This window comes from Thunnus maccoyii, chromosome 8, assembly GCF_910596095.1.
Source record: "Thunnus maccoyii chromosome 8, fThuMac1.1, whole genome shotgun sequence".
In the NCBI taxonomy this organism is placed as follows: Eukaryota; Metazoa; Chordata; class Actinopteri; order Scombriformes; family Scombridae; genus Thunnus; species Thunnus maccoyii.
Window position 1 is genome coordinate 29375479 of NC_056540.1, and position 20548 is coordinate 29396026.

General features: G+C 37.5%; 1 protein-coding gene across 1 annotated transcript; it reads right to left on the minus strand.

Moving 5' to 3' along the window:
- Nucleotides 1-477: 477 nt before the first annotated feature.
- slc49a3 (solute carrier family 49 member 3) lies at nt 478-18559 on the minus strand. Its single transcript, XM_042419865.1, has 10 exons — nt 16909-18559; nt 11116-11274; nt 9604-9820; nt 8409-8485; nt 7315-7452; nt 4273-4389; nt 3792-3944; nt 3362-3519; nt 2370-2473; nt 478-2188 (listed from the first exon to the last, which is right to left on the minus strand). Exons 1-10 carry the CDS (start codon nt 17071-17073, stop codon nt 2022-2024), a joined length of 1455 nt encoding a protein of 484 aa, XP_042275799.1. The 5' UTR covers nt 17074-18559; the 3' UTR covers nt 478-2021.
- Nucleotides 18560-20548: the final 1989 nt, after the last annotated feature.

The window sequence follows — 20548 nt, forward strand, 5'->3', positions numbered from 1 at the left end:
GGTAACGTCCTTTAAATACTCAACACACTGAATAAAAACATGTCGCTGCCGTTCCAGCTGAGCGGCCTCGAGAGCCAAACAGGTGAGATTTTATTCTCAAGTGTTTGACCTTCATGTGCAGAACGATGTCGGACGCTGGGAGGCTGTTTTCACCTTCATCTGCTGGAGGAGGAAAAGTTTCTCTGTGCTCAACTTAAATTTTATTTAACACGTTTACCTGCAACCAGCGTGAGATCACAACTAGTTTGGAGCCAATTGTGGTTCAATATGCAACAAGAACGGATTTTACAGTGAAGAAAGTATCTTTGTGTCCATCAGTTGAACTTTGGAAATGAACTGTATTTGCCTTTTCATAGATTCTGGATTTTTTAACAAGATAAGAATCTTAATGTGCTCTTCAGATGACCATATCTGAGAAAACTGGAAATATAAAGTTAGATAAGCCTGTTTCCTCTTCAAGAAAAACAAAAGAACACATAACTCATCATGTCATTTTAATCATGTTAGTTATTTACAGTATTATGAACACATTAACTCCCAAAAGAAAGATTTGTCAGCTTTAATAAGGACACTTTTTACAATCTTAAAAAAAAAGGCATACAGACATGTCACTCATACATTACCATATATACAATATCTATATGTGCATCAATGACACCACAGTTCATTTTAATATTCAACAGAATCAGTACTGACCATCTTTATTGCACAAACGTCTTTGTCTTTAATGCTTCCAACCTGTTTCAGAGCGTCTGTTAGTATTTGAACATCTTGGGTGGTGTTATTTGGTTTTTTTTCTTCCACAGTACAAACACACATAAATCAACATGATGAGATTACAACAGTGTTATTCTGTTTGGTTTATCTGCTCATCGACATGTTTGGTCTGAAACAAGCAGAAAAAATCTGCTTTAATGTCTAAAATGATAACATTTTAAAACTGTGTTAGTCAGCAGCACCGTTCAAAGTGGTTTTATTGCAGTTTGATCAAACGTTCATCAGTGTATGTTTCTTATTTCTATACATATGTGCCCATGATGATGTGACATCACATCCAGATGTTTCAAGCAGCTCCGTCGGAGTCTGACAGCAGAAAAATGTTTGTGTGATCAGAAACTTCAGGTTTTGTCGTCAGTATGCTAAAGAAACAACAAGCGTCTCCACAGTTAAAGAAGGTAACACAGTTTGTCCTGCTGTGTTGTGAGTCGGGCAACAGTTCAGGTCTTTGCTTTGGTGACTGATGGAGGAAATCCTGAGAATTTAGACAAAACACTGAGGGAAACATCTGGCTCTTTAGCTGCTGAATGCTCCGCTATGTTCACCAGCTAGTCTACAGCTAACTGTGTCTGTTTCCTGTTTGGTGCTGAGCAGGTCGTGTACAGTGGCTTTTTAGAGCTTTTTTTTATGTAAGTGGCTACCTGCTGCTGCCGATAACAACACTATGAGAGCCGTGAGAGTCAACCAAAACAGTAAAGTTGCAGCCAGACAGATAAACAATGAGATGAAACTCGTTATAAAGCTCCGTAAAGCTGAGAGGAGCTGCAGAGTCACTGATAATTCTCTATGAGCAACACCTCTGACACTACACACAGTTATTTGATGCATTATTTTTTTTATAAAAAAATATCAATTACAGCCACATAATTAATGCAGGAAAGTTACATTTTTATGTCCACTTTCCCTGCTAACTAGTTACTGGAAATAGTGTGTCTGTGATGCATTTATTGAATGAACAATGAGAATAATCTGCTGAGTGTATTTCTGCAGATAAACAGTGGATGAGCTTCTAAGGGTTACATGTTACTTGTTAGTAGCTACAGTATGAAGGTAGTTTCTGGTTTTGGCCCCGACGTCATACAAAAGAATTAATACACACAGGAATGTCTTGCTTTAAAAAAAAAACTATTTTACCCATAAATCAGAGGTTACATAAACTAAAACAAACTGCTTTTCAACCCTGTTTCGTACCAAATAAAACAGACTGTAGTCCGTGTCATGGTGTGAGCGACCCGTGAGCAGGTTCACGTCTCCACCGCCGGAGCGTGCTCAGCGGCGGTGGAGACGTTGCTTTGTTTGGTCCCGTAGGTGGCGGCTTCTTCAGCCTCCAGTCGTCTGTACCGCGTGTGGAAGAAAATAACGAAGCAGCAGGTGAAAAGGCTGCAGAGTCCTGCCATCACCAGCATGGGCACTGACGGAGGAAAACAAACAGTTACTGGAGTCAGTAAACAGAAAGATACTCCAGTTCAGCCACTTATCAAGTCTTTGTTGCTTTAAACCAAAACAAAGTAAAAAAAAAGAGCAGACGGAGTGAGTGTGAGGACGCTGCGAGGTTTGTTTCTCCTTCGTTAGAGGTTCACAGTGTGACCTACCCCTCCAGCTCAGGACCGCATCGCCGCACGTTGACAGCGGAGAGTCAGCGATCCGATTGGTCAAAGCCTGAAGGAGGATTATGTAGAGAACAGACTGGATCTGTCTGGAGAAGATCACAAGGAAACAATCACTATTAATATAAATAAGAAAGACCAAAATGAGGAATTAAAAAATACTTTAGTCTCTGTAATCTGTGATTGATCTCACAGGAGGACAGAAGAAAAGCTGCCAATGTAATAATAATATAAACCATCAGTTATGGTTGTTTGGTTTTGTTTGAAGTCCAGGAACTGATCAGAGTTTAAATGTTTTTAAAACATTGTCTCATTGATTGTGAGCATCTTGTTATCTTTAATCTGCCTCTCACACAATAACATAATAAAACAGATGAAATCTGATTTAAAGAATGTAAAATACAAATCTGGATGGAAATAAGATAAAACATCTGCAGCAAAAGAAAAAGACAATTTATTGTCTTTTTAACTCACTTTGAGGGATTATGGCTGCATTATCAACTAGGAACAACTAAATGCCAAACATTCATTGTTTCCAGCTTCTTTATTAGGAAGAATTACTGCTTTTCTTGCTGTACATTGAATCATTTTTGGGTTTCAGACTGTTTAGACTGTTTCAGGCTTTAGGACGTGATGCAGGGTGTTTTTCACTATTTTCTGACATTTAATAAACCAAACGATTAATGGATTAATTAACAAAATAATGTGCAGATTAATCAATAATGAACATAATTGTTGCAGCCCTGTAATCAACAACCCGTTTCTCCTTGTTTTCCTCTCTATATTCTATTTAAAGCACATTCTGAGCTGCTAATTCACTGTGAACTGCTGTAAACAGTTTTCTTTCAGCAGAAACCATTAAATAATAAAAGATAATTAAGTTTTAACTGATCTGCACCATTTAGAAAATCCAGATATATTTGGAAAACCCTTGATCAGACTTTTACATGTATGTTTTGCTCAGACATCAGTAGTACCCTGATATGAAGATGAGTCCGGCTGATGTTGCTTCTCCGACTGGGTACGAACACTCGACGGACAGCTCCATGGCAACCGGGTAAATGGAGAAACCGAAAAAGCCAAAGAGAGAGCAGACGGCGGCCACGGCGGCTTTCTGCTCTCGCATCTGAGACACCTGGAAAGATTCAAGAAACACAAACTTTATCAACACTACAGTGTTTAAGTTAGTCATGTTAGTATCATGAAACCTTCTCTCCATCAGCAACAGAGGGTTTGTTTTCTAAAATATATCAAAACACTTTAGCCGTTTGAACAGATGATTTGCTGTTTTCAACCTGTAACTAAAAAAACTTCATTAAAACAAACTTCCACTCGTCATCAGACTGTTTCCTCTGCTTTAAATAAACAAGTCTTCATCTTTCAACCCTCACTGTGTGGTGTTCTCACCACTGAGAAGGCGATGCACGCCAGAGCGGTGAGGCTCATGTTGATCTTCGTGGCTTCGGTGAACTTCTTGGTTTTGTCCACGTAGAGACCCAGCACGCCGGCGCCCACGACGCCAAACACGATGAAGAGAGCGCCGCACAAGCCGGCAAAGTCCTGCAGAGATGAGATGTTACAGGTTTATTAAATATCATCAGAGCGTGTTTCTAAAACAAAATGCATCTAGTATGTTGGAGACATTTGGTTCCATCTGTTACTGAAAATAATTTTAACTGTTGAAACAGACATTTATATACTTTTAATATTAGTATTTATTTAGTCTTTGCTCTTATTTTTGCTCACATTCATTGCTGTGTGTGTAAAACCACAAACATTTATTCTCATATATGCTGCATGTGTTGATTTTATTGCTCATCTGATAACAATAACACCTAATTGACCCCCTAATGAATCAATATGGAGTCTTATCCTGTGGCGTGCTTACGTTGGTGTATCCCTGCACACACAGGATCTGCTCCAGCAGTGTGGAGAAGCAGGTGAAGACAGCGATGCCGGAGCCGAAGCACAGCAGCAGCACGAGGTAGGCTTTGTTCTTCAGTAACTGAGGAGGAGACAGAGAGAGAGAGAGCTCGTTAAGAAAAGACTGATCGTCCAAGGAGAACGAGGTCACTGTACCGCCAAAATAAAAGTATCAGCTCACAAAGAGAACATGAAAACTGAAAATAAAAGATAATGCCAAAGTGATCAAACAAATACAAAATGAATTTGCTGTAAACAAAAGAATAGGATTTGAACATGTCCAACAGAATCAAAGTGGGAGAACTAGACTGGATGCAGGTTTCCCTCCCAAACCAGCATTAAAATGCCGCTGAGCAAGACACTGAGTCCTCCAGAGACCAGCAGCAATGTTGCTACAACATAAACCAAACTGTTTAGATTTACACGTGAATTTCTGTGTCTAATTATTTTCTTTAGGGCTCCAACTAACCATTATTTTCATTATCAATGATTTTAATCAATTAACAGTCCATAAAATGTTAGAAAATCATCAAAAATGTCAATCAGTGTTTCCCAAAGATGTCTTCTTTTGTCAACAGTCAACAACCCAAAGATAGTTGGGAGTTCAGTTTAAAATCATATGAGGATTAAAGAAACTAAAAATATTCACATTAAGAAGCTGGAACAAGAGAATTTTAGCTTTTTTTTTTAATTAATCACTTATCAAAATACTTTGCCTCAAAGGGTTTTACAAACTGTACAACACACAACACACTCTCCTCTTAACACCTTACTTTGAATAAGGAAGCAGAAACAACCTTTACAGTTATTGTTGTTAAAGGGAAACTCACATCAGAAGACCAGTTTACTAGTTGTCAGCCAGTGAAATCAGCTGTAACAGTCTGAGAAAATAAACTGTAACAAAGTGTTACAAAAGACAGGAACGTTTACCAACCAGGGCCGGTGTCCTGGAAAAACTATTGAGTTGCATTATGGGAACTGTAGGATCCACTGTTGCAGCTTTAACATACTACTGACTACAGACTTACAGTCAGGATGTGTCGGCCTCCGCCACATTGATTTTGAGACTTTAATCTGCCTCTCACACAAAATCCCACCTTTATGGAAGTGCAGTAAAAAGACTACAACTAATACTGAAGACTGTTTTTAAAAAAAATGAAAATACAGAATATTAATCAAATTTTGAAAACCCTAGGAAACATCTCTCCCAAACTTCCTCCCTTGTTAAAAGATAATTCAAGCATAAATTAAACCCAAATTGTAAAATCCTGAAATTATCCTTTAACATGGAACATGGGATGTTTTTTGGTGTGCTGGTTGTCACATATCTGTTACCCCATTTACACCCACCACTGAAATACAATGTATAGTTAAATATCTGATCCGGTTCTAGAAAACTAAACATGAAGGGAAACATCAGATCTGCCACCATGAAACTTGTGCAATAAATTATTAGAAAAGACAAATCCAGGAGGTAGAAATAAAATATCAGCAGCAGATTCAGGTGAAAATGTCATTGAGGAGGGTAAGAACATCCTCACTGCAGGTAGAAAAGTCATCACCACACACACACTCATCATCGGCCCGGTTAGAAACGACATCGCTGCGGAGAGAAATGTCAGTCGCTGCAGGTAGAAACTCCGTCGCCGCGGGTAACGCTGCTGCTGCTGCTGCTGCTGCTGGTGCAGAGGAGGTGAATGAAGTGTCATTGTCCAGCTTATAAATGCTGTCAGTAGAAATGTCATGTTGTGAGTAGAAACTAGATTCTACTAGTGAATATTTTTATTAGTGATTAATCCATAAATTCTTTTTTTTCAGTTCATCTTTTAAACTATAAGATGTCGATGTGGAAGCAGCTGCATGTTTGTAATATTTAACTATAATACAAAGATGAGTAACGCTTTGATGAGTGGTGGATTGTTTCTGTTTTGTTATGTATATCTTGTGACGTAAAACACATTTTCACAAATTAAATCTAATCTAATCTGATTTAATCTAATCAGTTTCAGGAGCTCAACGTGACATCTTCAAAATGTTTGTGTTGTTCGACTGACAGTCGACAACACAAAGAGATTCAGTTAAAAAAGATGAAAAGCAGGAAATCCCCACATCTGAGAAGCTGAAGGAGGGAATGTCCTGCATTTTTTTGTTGAATCACTTAAAACTGTAAACTAATTTCCTCTGAATGAACCAACTATCATCATTTCAGCACTGATAGAAACACTGCAGCTACAGTATCAATAACATCATTGTGAGCATGAGCAGCAGATACTGTACCAACACCAGCTGACCTGAGTACGATCCACCTTAACAACATCAGCAGTGTTTTAGATTAAACTATATTGTTTTTAATGAAGTTACTTAAGTGTTCAACTGCATTTTAATGAGGTTTTAAAATGAATATCATAAACATCTGTAAACGTATGAGTGATTGGCTCCTTCTGGTTTCCTTCTGGTCTGGTTTCCTGCCTGTCTATCTGAATATTTGATTATTGCACCCAGATGATGATGATGATGATTCATGATAAACTCTTCAGTCGTTATGGAGTTGGATGTAGTAAAGAGGCTCAGCCAGAGTCCAGATATTAAATATGATGATTTTATTTGTCTTTGTGCATCTGTCCAATTACTTTTTAATCCCTAAACTTTGGGTACTATGTGTTAAAAGAGCTTTACCTCACACACAGTTCTTTCTATGTTGATGTAAACCTGCTCATATTAAAGCTGAGACTTGGCCTGAAGGACAAATACGTGTAAAAATGTCTCCAAATACTTTCTGTCTGGACTGTACGTGCAGAGTTTGACACTAGGAGGCTGCAGGAGGAAAGTTTCTCTGTGCTCACCTTAAATCTCAGTTCAAGGCGTGTACGTGCAAGAATGATTTTATGACATCACAGCTAGTTTGGACCGGTACTGCTCCCATATGCAGTGAGTGATGAGTGTGAGTGTGATGTGAAGACGTGAAAGCTCCAGCACATCTGTCTTCTCTGTCCTCGTGCGTCCTTACCAGTTTGATCCCCTGTACGAAGGGCTCGGAGGTGGAGAGCTCAGCGCTGGCTGACGGCGGCGTCGGGGGGGCGCTGCTCCGTATCCCGACTGTTGCTAGGAAACAGATGATGCATGCGGGGATTGCATAGGCAAGCAGCTGGAGGAGGAAAACACAGGTAATATGATGATAAATGGATGTTAGCACCTTAAATCAAAGACCGTTTATCATCATTAGCAGGGTGAGGCGCTCAGAGCCACAGATACACACCGGTTCAACTGCTGCAATCCCACAATGCACTGAGGGAGTCCTGTGATTCTAGGCCGACCTTGTCAAGCCATGTTTATTTGAGGGGGGGGGGGGTGTTAAGTAGGGCTGCAACTAACGATCATATGATGATTATTTTCTCAATTAATTGACTAGTTGTTTGGAAAAAATGCTAAAATGTCTTGTTTTGTGCCGACCAACAGTCCACAACCCGAAGATGTTTAGTTTAAAATCACAGAATGAATAAAGATGTCAGAAAATATTCACATTTAAGAAGCTGGAACCAGAAAATTTGGGCATTTTTCTCTTTAAAAATGCAGTTAAGTGGGATGTGCCATAAATGAATGGACGTGTAGTTCATCTGATTTTATTTATATGGTAATATCTGTAAATATTTGCTGTATCTGCACGACACATTCTGATACATTCATACATCTGTTTACACATCTGGCTCAGAGAGCTTCAACAGCAGCTGGTTCAACTTTTACATCATTAAAGCTGCAACAATGAGTTTTTTGGGCCAGTTGGGAGCAGGAGAAGTGTACAGCAGGCTAATAAATATACAATGCAAACGGTTGTTTATTTACACATAAACAGAGCATCATTATCATACTTTTGAGAAATACTTCTGGCTCTTTAGCGGCTAAATGCTCAGTCGCTAACAATGTCTGCTTGGCATGTAGCAGGGCGGAGGGTTTATCAAGAGTTTGTTTGCTTTTCCCTCCCAGATTATATCCAACTGGTCTATTAAACTGGTTCAATGATCAAAGGTGAATCAAAACTAATTGGTGACACTGAACTGCCGGAGTCCTTCACAACACAGAAGACTTCCTCTTAGTTCAACTCACCAAGGTGGGGATGCGTGCAGATGTTTCAGCCATCACGGGTGACATGATGTTAGCGAGGAGGACGCCCAGGGGATTGGCTGAGGAGGGAAACCAGAAGTGGGAGTTATTCTGGCTTCTGTCCTAAATAAAGAATCAATGCTGACTTACTACACTTTCTATTCCCAGTTTCAGACGTCTCAGTTCTTATCTTTAAATACTGAATACATAAAAAAGCTTCTTCTTCTACTTGCTCTTATTTGGTCTCTTTTCATTAAGTCTAGAAATTTCTATAGAACTTATTTCTCTTCCTTTACACAATAAAACCATAAATCAAATGAACTGTTTTATGCTGGTTAATCATCTCTGGACGTTACTGTGTACACATGAGCCTCCCTAAACTTTACAGCACACGCTGACACTGAAACTGACGACAACTGGTCAACATGACACAAAGCACAAAGAAATATATGACTCACAAATAATAATGTAAATAATAATAACACTGACAACAATAATAGTAACCACGAAACTTTATTTAAGTAACATTGTTTAAATTTTGGGTCAAATAATCTAGGAAAATAAATGATTAAGAAACATTTATAGAAAAAGTAAATTATTGTCTTTTAGACAATCTGAGGGATTAAACACCAACAGTGAAACTCGTATCTTCTTTTTTCCACAAGGGCTGATTTTTTTTTAGTTTTGCTCTGTACTTTTTACCTAAATGTTTTTCATCAATCTGATATTTTTCAAGCCTCACCTGCATTTCGCTGTGTTTTTTCTATTAAAGTTTGGTCCAGTTTTACCAAAATTCACAAGCTGTTGTCATTATTTAATCAGCCGAATGTGTTTTTTTTGCAAAAGGAAAGGACCTCTGATGATGGATGGGCCAAAAAAAAGTAAAATAAGTAGTTTTCTTTTCCTCAGTTGCCATTAAACAACTCCACATGTGAAACAGCTTTTAGACGTTCAAAGGTTTATTAGCTGCTCATGTGACCGACAGATTAAACAAAACGATAAGATTGTTACTTTCAACAAAGTCAAAAGTAATAATCAAACATGTTCCATGATTTCAAAGCATCTGATAATAATTAGAATGCAAGTTATTCCTGCTTTCTTTCATATTATATTATCTTTTATATTATTATATCTGATTCCCATCAAGTTGCTAAAGTCACACTGAGCTCTCAGTAATAATAAACAGTAATTCACTCACACATGGAGGCGATGGTGTTAGCCGTGGCGCGCTGGTGGTCGGGGAACCAGAGAGCTGCCAGCTTGGTGGGGGTGAAGATGATGAGGGGCTGAGCCAGGGCACCGAGGGTCTGACCCGACATCACTACTATGTATCGGACTGTAAAACTTTCACCCGGCAGGGTCCCCAAGTAGCGCAGCAGGGCTCCGAACATGTTCAACCAGGACCCCAGAATCAGCTGCAAAGTCCAGATAGCAGAGAGGTGAAAGGTCAGACGCATTCAAGAGATTATCCACATTTTATTCCTCCGTCTTCGGTACCGAGAGATAACTGCTGTAACTGTTCTGCACTTCACTGTATCACTGCTCATGTTTACTACACAGTTCTTTGTCTACACACAACACAACATCAGTTCTCGTGCAACAGACAATTTGTCCCAGGATAGAGCTGCTAGATGCCCAGTCATTGGAAAAACCTTTATAAAGTTTACGTCACACAATGTATGCATTAAAGAAAAGACACAGAGACATTTATTTATATGTTAGTTATGTTATAATATTACACAAAACAACCACACTAAGAGTGTACAGTCAGTTGTACTTGTATATTACATTACATACATTATATGTGTATAATGTGTCACAGCAGCGCTTTGAGCTAAATGCTAACGTGTTTGATGTTTAGCAGGTTTATCATCCTGGTTTAGCCGACTAACATTTGTATTTCCAACACAAAGTGCATCTGAGGCTGATGAGAATGTCGTTAGTTTTGCAGGTATTTAGTAAGTAATTACAATCTCAGAACGACAAACGTCAACCTGCTGGTGACACGAGAGGAAAAGTCAAAGAATCAACAAAGTCATCAGGATTCATCCTCCAGGAACCATGACAACCTATTCAAAGGTTGTTGAGATATTTCAGTTTAGAGCAAAACGATGGACAAACAACTGTTAGACATTAAAATGTATCTGCCATTTCTTTGTATTATGTCGTTTCTGTCCTGATTTGTTGTAATTGTCTGTTTCTTGTTACAGTTTATTTCAAGGTTATTGTCATATTGTATTTATTCATCATTCATATTCAGTCACTTTGGAGGTTTTTGCTTGTTTTTCTTTTTAAAAATGATCTGACATGGTCTCATGCCGTTACACCGACATGCTGAGTCACAGTTTAAAAACACGATTCCTCTTTTTAAACTACCAGTAAAGACTCCAGTGTGATTTCCTCTCTTGACACAGATGTCAGTTCCTTCAGTTTAGCTTCCTGTGCAGAAGCCTTCCAGCAGAAACATCTTTAAGACTATTAATATCTTTCTCCTCCTGGACTGTTGCTTTCCTCCACACTTCTAAAAGCCACTCGGTTAAATGTTTGTGTTGACCCGACAGTTTGAACTGGTATAATTAAACACATCCTCCAGTGTTAAAAAAAGGAACAGTAGGGTAGCTGGAAAATGTACAGGTTCATTATAATGTGTCAATGAAAACATGCTGATTATACAACAACACCTTATTAGTGTTCAGAGTGCAGTTTGTACCGTGATCCGAAGCCCGAAGGTGTCCAGCATCCAGGTGGTCCCGAAGCTGAGCGGTATGGCCACCACCATATAGACCAGTGATAACCAGTTGATATCCTCCAGACTGACATTCAGGTACTCGGCAGACTGGTCTGCTACTGGTGCAAAGGTCAGCCATATCTGGGAACACACGTGACAGGTTTTATTCAAAACTTAGGTCTGTCTACTAAAAGTTCAAGCCGCTCTTATAAAATGACTGTTAATACTAATTTGGGGAAATAAAACGCACTATGGAAGACTAATAACGTCAATATTGACAAAAAAATATTCAAAATGGTATTTGTAACTTGAGGATGGGATTGGTTGGTATTTCTTAAAGACTGAGATAAGAATGTAAGACACTAATTTTCTATGAAAATGTGATATTTATTGTTTTGGAAAGGCAGCTTTAGATATGTTTGCACTTCTAAATACACAAATATTACATCATCAGCACCCTGCAGAAAGCTTAATGTAAGAAGTCCAGATTTCAGGAATTAAAATGTGATTTTCTTATTGATGCTCGATAGTTTATAGATGCAACAATAATTGAAATGTTGCTTAAATATAGCACATATTTCCTATGTACACTTTACAATATCTTTTATTAAAAAATAAAAGATTAAAATATCTTAAAACAAATATCAAAATTGAGAAATGCATAAAAAAAGAGAAGAAGAAGAAGCAAAGTGATAGTCGGCTACATCAGAACATTAGCTGTGGATTTTTAGAAATAACACATCAGTCTGTTCTTTAAACAAATGATTTGTAAAACATGAATATCAGTTCAATCTTGACTGTGTGGTTTCTCTGTGTGGAATCGTTTTAAATCCTCGATCTGAGTACAGTTTCACCAGATGGGATAAAATCCCGAGTGACCTCTTGTAAACCTGCTGTGTGTTAAGATTTGAGTCGACCCCGGCCAGCGTTTTAAAATGTCGACTCAGGACAAAGACGTGGTAAAAACTAAAGGCTGATGTCAGCAGGATGCTGACGCTGAAGTTTCAGTCTCTGTCTGTGACGTCGGTTGATTTGTGCCACAGATGTCAGATAAGACTGCGGCGATTATTGACATTATCGATTAATCTATTAATTGTTTTGTCTGTAAAATGTCAGAAAACAGTGAAAAATCGATCATAATAGTTTCCCAGAATCAATGATGATGTCTTTAAAACATCTTTTTTTGTCCGACCAACAGTCCAAAACCAAAAGATATTATCTAGATATTATAACTATCATGTATGAGAAAGAAAAGCATCAAATTGAACCCAGTTGAGAAGATGAAACCAGCATTTCTTTTGGACGTTTTTGCTTAAAAAAATGACTTAAATAATATTTTGATTAAAATAGTTGCTGATTAATTTTCTGTCCATCAACTAATCATTGCAGCTCTAGTTCATTAACATGATTAACTTATTTTATTACAGGATAATTTCAGCTGTGAATCAATGAAATTAGTGTATAACAACAATTTTATTTAATTATATTGTTGATTATATAATGATAAAAGTATGCTGTTAATAATAGATGAAAGGATCCTAAAATCTTTCATTATCTTTCAAAATTCCAATTGGTTGAATAACTTTAAGATTCCTCATATTGAGTATTTTTAATGTGTAATAATATTTAAGATCTGATCAAACACATTGATTCTGCAATCTTAAGTATCAAAACATATCAACCCCAGTTTCTCAGTTTATCCTTTTAGTGGTCAGTCCTACAAAACCAGTCGCTTGTAGTCATGTGACCTGGGCATGAGAGTCACATGATTACAAAAGGAGGAAATGAGAAGACTTGCTGAGCTCATGTGAGACAGAAATGAATTTCTATGATTTAACCAGGCGTGTTCTTTCCATCTATGACCGCACATAACACAACATACAAGCCGTTCTGTCCAAACAGGCTACAACAGGACACCGACTGCTGCACAATCTGAGGACAGCAAGATAAATACTGTGATGCAAAAATACTGAAAAGGTGCAAAAATACATCCAAGAAAGAGACAACGGTCTGTAGAAAACTCACTGATGCTTAAAAGTTGAGACATTGTTGGTTTTGTTTATAATTTTAACCCATGTGTTTCTATTTGCAGAAGATTAACATACTGTAAATAACCATTTTACTGTCAGAATGATGTAGTGACTTAATTTATTAAATGTCATGTATTTCTGTTACTGGAGGATTTAGAGAAACATAGTTAACACAGCTACATTTCTGGTGGAGAAACCTGGTTTCTTGACCATGTATTCAGGTATATGAATATTTAAACATATGTGTCCGTCACAGAGAGATCACAGTACCTCTATGGCAGCAGTGCAGAGGGATAAAAGTGCACATTATTAGAACTAAATAATTAAATCCAAAGTCTCAGTTAAGCTGGAGCTAAAATTAGGAATAGTTAATCCCCAAATAACTTGTTTTTTATAGCTTAACACAGACATTCAGAATATAAGTAAAACTATGGGCTCTTTCACTATACAGCATATAAGGAAATCTTATAAAAATACTTGGTGAGCATGTAAATATTTGTTAAACATTGACCAGATTACTGCAGCGCATGTTAACACATTCTCCGATTGTCTGCCGTAACCTGATTCTTCCGAGTTTTCTTTGGCGCACATAAACACAGTGAACCAACATCAAGGTTACGATACTACAACGTAAATCTCATAACAAGGTCAACAACACTGAATCTGACTGCTGATAAATTAACCCAGCATTTATACACTCACACTAACCGGGAGAACTGCGTAGTAGCAACAGAAGTGTAATTAGGGTGAAAAAAGCAGCATGCAGGACTGATACACACACAGACTGAATGAATCCGACCTCTAAACTTAACACTGGAACAAAGTAAGCAGCAGTACAATTCTCAGTTTTGTGGACAATGAAGAAAACCTAATTTATGTGGCAGAGTTGACGCTGGTCAGCTGATTTGGACACACAATGCCGGCTCTGTCCCCTGCAGACTGGAGAGCTTACGGGATGAGAATTACATTTTCACACATTCCTATTTTTTTGTTATTCTACAGACCTGACAGGTCCAGCAAACAGGACAGGTCTGCTTTTGGCAAAACTAGGATGCATCATGGCTTGAATCTTCGCAATTAAAATACCACCATGTGTTATAGCTTCTATTAGTGGAGTTTCATACTGCAATGATCCAAGCAGATGCAGATTCCTAAAAACAATGCAAAGTGTCCACAATCACTGATATAAACGCGCTTTACTTCAATTAAACTGTATAAAACATGTAAATGTTCCACTAGAGCTCGATTGGTCGACTTAAAATTAATTGGCAATGATTTTGAGAATCATTTAAGCAATTTTTCCAATTTCCAATTTTCCCAAATATGAATATTTTCTGGTTTTAACAGTCCTGTATAATAATAAACTGATTATCTTTGGGTTTTGGACTGTAAGCATGGCCTCTGGGAACTCGTGATGGACATTTTTCACAATTTGCTTCCATTTTACAGACCACACAAACATCAATTAATCAAGTAAAATAATCAGTAGGTTAATCAAGAATGAAATGCAGCGTTACTTTCCATGCATCTTTTCTGGTCTGTAAAATGTAAAAGTATTTTTAATTACGCATAAAATTACCTCAGTTCCACATAATCCATTTAACACTGGGTTGTAATAGTCTCATTAGCTCCTTCCAGCTGAAATAACATGTTTAGCTACAATTCTGCACACATGTACACCTGCAATTAGCAAACAGATCATCCATAAACTGTTTATATACTGTATAGTGCAACATAATGAGGATTACTTAGATTTTTGATTAGAATAAAACGTAATTTTTTATCTTCAAATTACTTTTGAAATTGTTTTTTTTTCTTATGGTTCTTTTTGGAGTCAGGACACACTAATACTGAGACAAAAAAAAGCAAGAAAAAAAAAATTTCAATACCTTACATTGAGGAGCATAAAATGTTTTTTCTACAAAAACCTTTTTTCTATATCACAAATTCAAAATAAAGCCAAATGTCTGTGAGTCTGGATTTTATTTTGTTTTAACAGAAAGCAACCACACAACAACTTTTCCTGAATAAAAAAGTCTAAAAAAAGGGCAAAATTATTCAAGTTTCAAGTTTAAGACTAGAAATGTGAGCAAGCATTCAATGTCAACTTTTGGGACTTGACAGCTTTCCGCACTTAAAGATACATTTCTGTCAGTACCCATAAAGTATTATAGGTCAATTAGTGTTTCACCACCTTTATTTTTATTTATTTCAAATGAAAACTGTGTTTTTTTCATGTTCTGCAGTAAATTTTTCCACATTACCAAGAAATATTCTGTGTATGAACACTAACCTACATTGACATACTTCCAAAATGTATGATAAATCAATTTACAATATAAACAATCAGTAACACACCACTAGTTTTTGTAAATCACGCCCCGAACTCTCAGTGGAGCTGCTAATGTCACACAGATTTATGTCTAACTGGCTCATCAGCTGTAATTTGCCACATCATGAATGACCCTCCGCCAGCTGAGCATCTTTTGTGAGTGGGAACACCAGTCCCATGGAAACAAAAGCTCCCATGGAGGGGACGAGTCCCATGGGACCTGAAAAAAAAGCTGAGGGAGGGGCTCAGTTTGCATGACTGAGACAGGCACACTTGCCTCTGGGCACACTCAGCTATACAACTACAAGATCCCCAGGGAATGATATCAAGATCCACCCAATATAAAGAGGCACCACATGTCGACTACCTGCACTGTTCACAACCACATCTGTTATTAAACGCCCGACAAAGGTCACAGGATTTCAGAAAGAAAAGGGAAACAAGCCCTTAAAGGCAGTAATTAAAGTGGCAGCTACTATTTCCTTATGTGTAAAAGGTGACAACACAGGTTTGTACATTGAATGTTTATGTTAAGTGCTATTGATTTTTTGAAGGTCTCATGGCTTTGAAGAGACAGAGACAGTGATGTAACCTCGCTACGCTGCGAGTCCCAACCTGTGTGCTGTTATTTGACATGTTCTTTTTTCTTCCTGAAACCGAATAATTTTTAAAATATTTGTACAAAATAAATATTTGTAAAAACCCACTATTTGTGCTTTTCTGAATACTGTATTCGGATTTGGCTCCTCCTCTACTAGCTTATATAGCCTCATATTGATGACATTACACATGAAACATTAAATGTGTTGAAACTACGTCCTCGTGTAAACCACATTTCGCCTACCAGCATAATATGACTTTGGAGAAACACCTTCACAAGCTTCTTTCAAGCTACAATGGAACAAATTAACAAAATGATTAAACAAATGTGTTTTGTAACACATTGATGTTGTAACCGCATTTTAGCTAGTTGAAAAGAGAGCAGAAAAAAGACATTCAACCAAATATCAAACAGTTTTCGACTAGAAATCAATGTTGAAATCCCAGTTGGTGCTCGCTGGGAGGGGAAACACCTTTTTAAGTTTGCATCTCATAATTTTCATATTGAAAGTCAAAACTTTGACTCAGTATCTCATAATTTTGACTTATTTTTAATCATGCCCAACATCCATTTTTTTTTTTTTTTTCTGGCAGAATTGGTCTTCCATACAATAACTGCTAATGTTAAAAATTTTAAAAAATACATCAAATTACATTTATTTACTCTATTTATTTGCTGGAAGTTGTCCAATTTGAAGGCAACTAACTGAATATCCTCAAATTGCAACTTAGGTATCTGCAAAGAAAACTAAATTATCCAACTTTGACAAGAAACATCAACATTTGTTCAGTCACCATTCAGACGAAACTCACCGTTGCGTTGGAGCAGTTTAACAGACACAGCACCAGCAGGACAAACCACCTCCTCTTATAAACCTGAAACACACGCAGCTTCTTCAGCTCTGAGTTTGATCTTCTCGATACATCAGCGGAAACTTCAATCTGAGCCTCGGAGGAGGGTCCGCCATTATTCTCCATCACCGGTTTACGATGTTGACAAGTTTACCGGTTAAGCTAGGTGGTTAGCCACGTTAGCTAACTTGACACTGTACAAATATTGGACGCATTGCAAAGTTTTTATGTCCGCGGTCTTCAGCTCGCTAAAAACCTGATAAAACGATGTATATCCTTTAAAGTAGACACTCTGAATCCATTGTTATCTTTAGGCGGATGAATAAATCTCTTAAACTCATTTATGGACGTCAGGGGAGCAGATTGACGGCTGGAAAAAGTCAGCAAAACATCGCTTGTTGATTCAGGAAAGCCGCCGGTAGTGTCATTGTACTGTACCAAAGATCTTCTATAGTGAAGATGAATCACTCGGCTTGTTAAAAAAAACAACAGTCCTGGACATACCCATTCATGCAGAAGTAGCCTGAAACTATTCATAGATGTAAATATGTAAAGGTTAAACTGATGGATTTATTAATCTGATGAAGGTTTTTCTTTATTGGACTTGTTTATGTTGCTTGAATAAGACCCTCACTCTTAGCTAAAGTCCCCCTCCACTCAAAAATCTGTTGTTTTTTTTTTCTTGTTCCATCAGTTTAATGTTTGAGCTTCACTGTGCAGAATGACATGTATATGTGCAGAGTTTTCACATTCATCTGCTGAAACTGGAACATTTCTCTGTACTAATTGAAAATCCAGTTTTAAGGGGCCGGCCTACAAGCATGTTATTTCTTTGGGCTGTGCCTGACCGGGCCCTGTGGCCCAGACGCTCGCCAGCAGGTTCCCCTCCCAGGTCTGGCTCCAGGAGGGTGCCCCAGTCTCCCTCTTCCAGCCAAGATTCCCACATGCCTAAAATGCTGCTTCATTGAGATCTATGAATCGTTCTTGGTCTGGACCCTCACCTGGGACCAGTTTGCCTTAGGAGACCAGACCAGAGGCTACTGCTGCCCCCGACAACACAGCTCCCAGGGTCACGGGGACACTAGAACCCCTCCACCATGATAAGGTGGAGGGGTTCTCACATCAAAAGGAGCCAGCTGAGGTGGTTCGGGCACCTGGTCATGATGCCTCCTGGACGCCTCCCTCTGGAGTTCTGGGCACATCCAACTGGTAGGAGACCCCGGGGCAGACCCAGAATGTGCTGGAGGGTCTACATATCTCTCCTGGCCTGGGAACACCTTGGGATCCCCCAGGAGGAGCTGGAGGGCGTTGCTGGGGAGAAGGATGTCTGGGTTTCCTTACTCAGCCTGCTGCCATGGCGACCCGCTCCCAGATAAGTGATGGAAAATGGATGGATGAACATGATTTGTGACATCACAAATAGTTTGGAAGCTGATCCTGGTCCAGTATTCAACTCACACCAGTGTGATGTGGAAACTTGACGCCTCCAGTCCACAAATACTGAACGTGGACTTTACATTTAAGTAGGAGACGTGTTGTTTTCAGCAGTTAAACTTCTGAGATGAACAATATTTGCATATTTATAGATCCTGAATTTTGAATGAGTGAGAAAGAGGAGATGTAATTTTAAGCATTTTAACACGATAATTGAACTTTTTTTGTGGAAAAAACATCTCAGACACAAATTATTATTCAAAGTAGATTATTTTATATACATCTTAAAACATGTCTGGAGGGCATCTTTAACTTATTTTAATTTCACATTTAAATGTGTGTTTTTTCTTTTTGTTTGTCATTTTTCTGTCTTTCGTACTGTTCAACATGAATGTACGGTTTGTATTATTGAAATATGCCATAAAGTTTTGTAACTGAATATTGTACAATAAAAAAAGAAAAAGAAGTTGCCCAAAACTTTTAACTCAAGCTCTTGAATATTGACCTCATGCTTAGTTTAGTGTTTTACGTTGTGAGAAGAACATTAACTCACATACAAAAATGTCAAGAATGACACAAGAAAGTCTGAGACTTTCTACTGTGGTTGATGTAAAGACTGAAGATACATTAGTCTAGTTGACATCATATAACCAACAAACCTGAACAATAAAATAACTCCAAGCTGCAGAAAATACATCATAAAAATGACAAGTTAGAACTGGACCGATCATTCTTTTTAATTTTCTAAAATAGATGCAGAAATAATCTGAAATCTAAAATGTGATGTATTTTAAGACAATATGAACAACTCATATCGTCGTCTCTGCAAAGTCTTGTTATTCAAAAGGCAAAACATCAACAATAAAACTACAGTGAAACACTCACGAACATCATTTCAGGCAGTGAGCATAACTAAATAATGATTATAATATCATTAAAAGTATCTGGGTAGTGAAGTAAACTCATTCACAAGGTTCTCTGGTAGAAAATGTGCTTTAATAACAACAAAACTGCAACCAGATTGATTTGTAAATACTCATTTCACACATTCAGACAGTCGGTGATGAGTTTAAGGATCAAAGTTTTGTTTGTTACACAGATAAACGTGCAGTGAAATGCTTGCTGGTCTGACTGGAACTATTCTGTCTATAGTTAAACATGTACGGAAAGTATAATATAATAGTTCTATAAATGTATAATTCATGGAAAGTTAATGACCGTGTTATTTACCATCTGTCTGCTAATAATGACAACCGGTCGGTGAATCAGAGATGCAAGAAGACGTTTGCTGCTGTTGTGTTTTTGTTCCAGTTCAAATGTTAAACTAGAACTCAAACTATCAGTCGATTAAACAATTATTCCATATTTGCTGTCTGTCTTTGTCTTCTATGATAGTAAACTGCACATTTTTGGACTTTGGACTGTTTGATCCAACAGAAAAACTGTCTGAATATGTCAACTTTGGGGATTCAGTAAATTGTGATGGTCAGTTCATTCCATTCATTCTTTACAAGCATTAAACCAGTACAAACATGAAAACCAAAGTTATATTGTTGAAATACTACTCAACAATAATACACATGTTATACTCCGATGGTATTTTTATTCTATTTTTATTATACAGTTTCTTTATCTACTGTAAATTCCTTTTTTGTAGTTTTTGTGTTTTACCATCAGTCTTTATTGTTTGTCTTGTGTCTTTATTGTTTATTTAATGTCTTTATTGTTTATCTTGTGTCTTTATTGTTTATTTTATGTCTTTATTGTTTATCTTGTGTCTTTATTAGTTATCTTATCATAACTGTGTGTAACTAGTTTTGCCTGCTGAAGTGTGGCTGTGACAAGTCAGAATATCTGCTGTCAAAAAGAAGTTTATTTATGTCCAACTCCTAAATCTAACCAGCTGAACCCTGGCAGAATATGTGTTTACTTGTAGTCACATTTCAACGTCTGTTAAATAGAACATGTTGACTTTGTGGGAACATGTGAATTCTCTACAGGAGGATAATTATTCAGCGTGTGTGTTCATCTGCATCTCTGTGTTAAAAACGTATTTAAACTTTATTTATGTAGCACTTTTCTTATCAAAACTGCTTCACAGGAGAAGAAGAAAGAATTAACAAACAACATATAAAATAGCAAGATTGGGATAATAAAACACAGCAAC

Coding starts and splice junctions, on each gene's coding strand:
- slc49a3 (XM_042419865.1), bottom strand. CDS start 17,073: ATGGAGAATAATGGCGGACCCTCCTCCGAGGCTCAGATTGAAGTTTCC. Junction 4,390..7,314: donor TCGTACAGGGGATCAAACTG/GTAAGGACGCAC, acceptor TCTCCTCCTCAG/TTACTGAAGAACAAAGCCTA. Junction 3,945..4,272: donor GTGTGCAGGGATACACCAAC/GTAAGCACGCCA, acceptor TCATCTCTGCAG/GACTTTGCCGGCTTGTGCGG.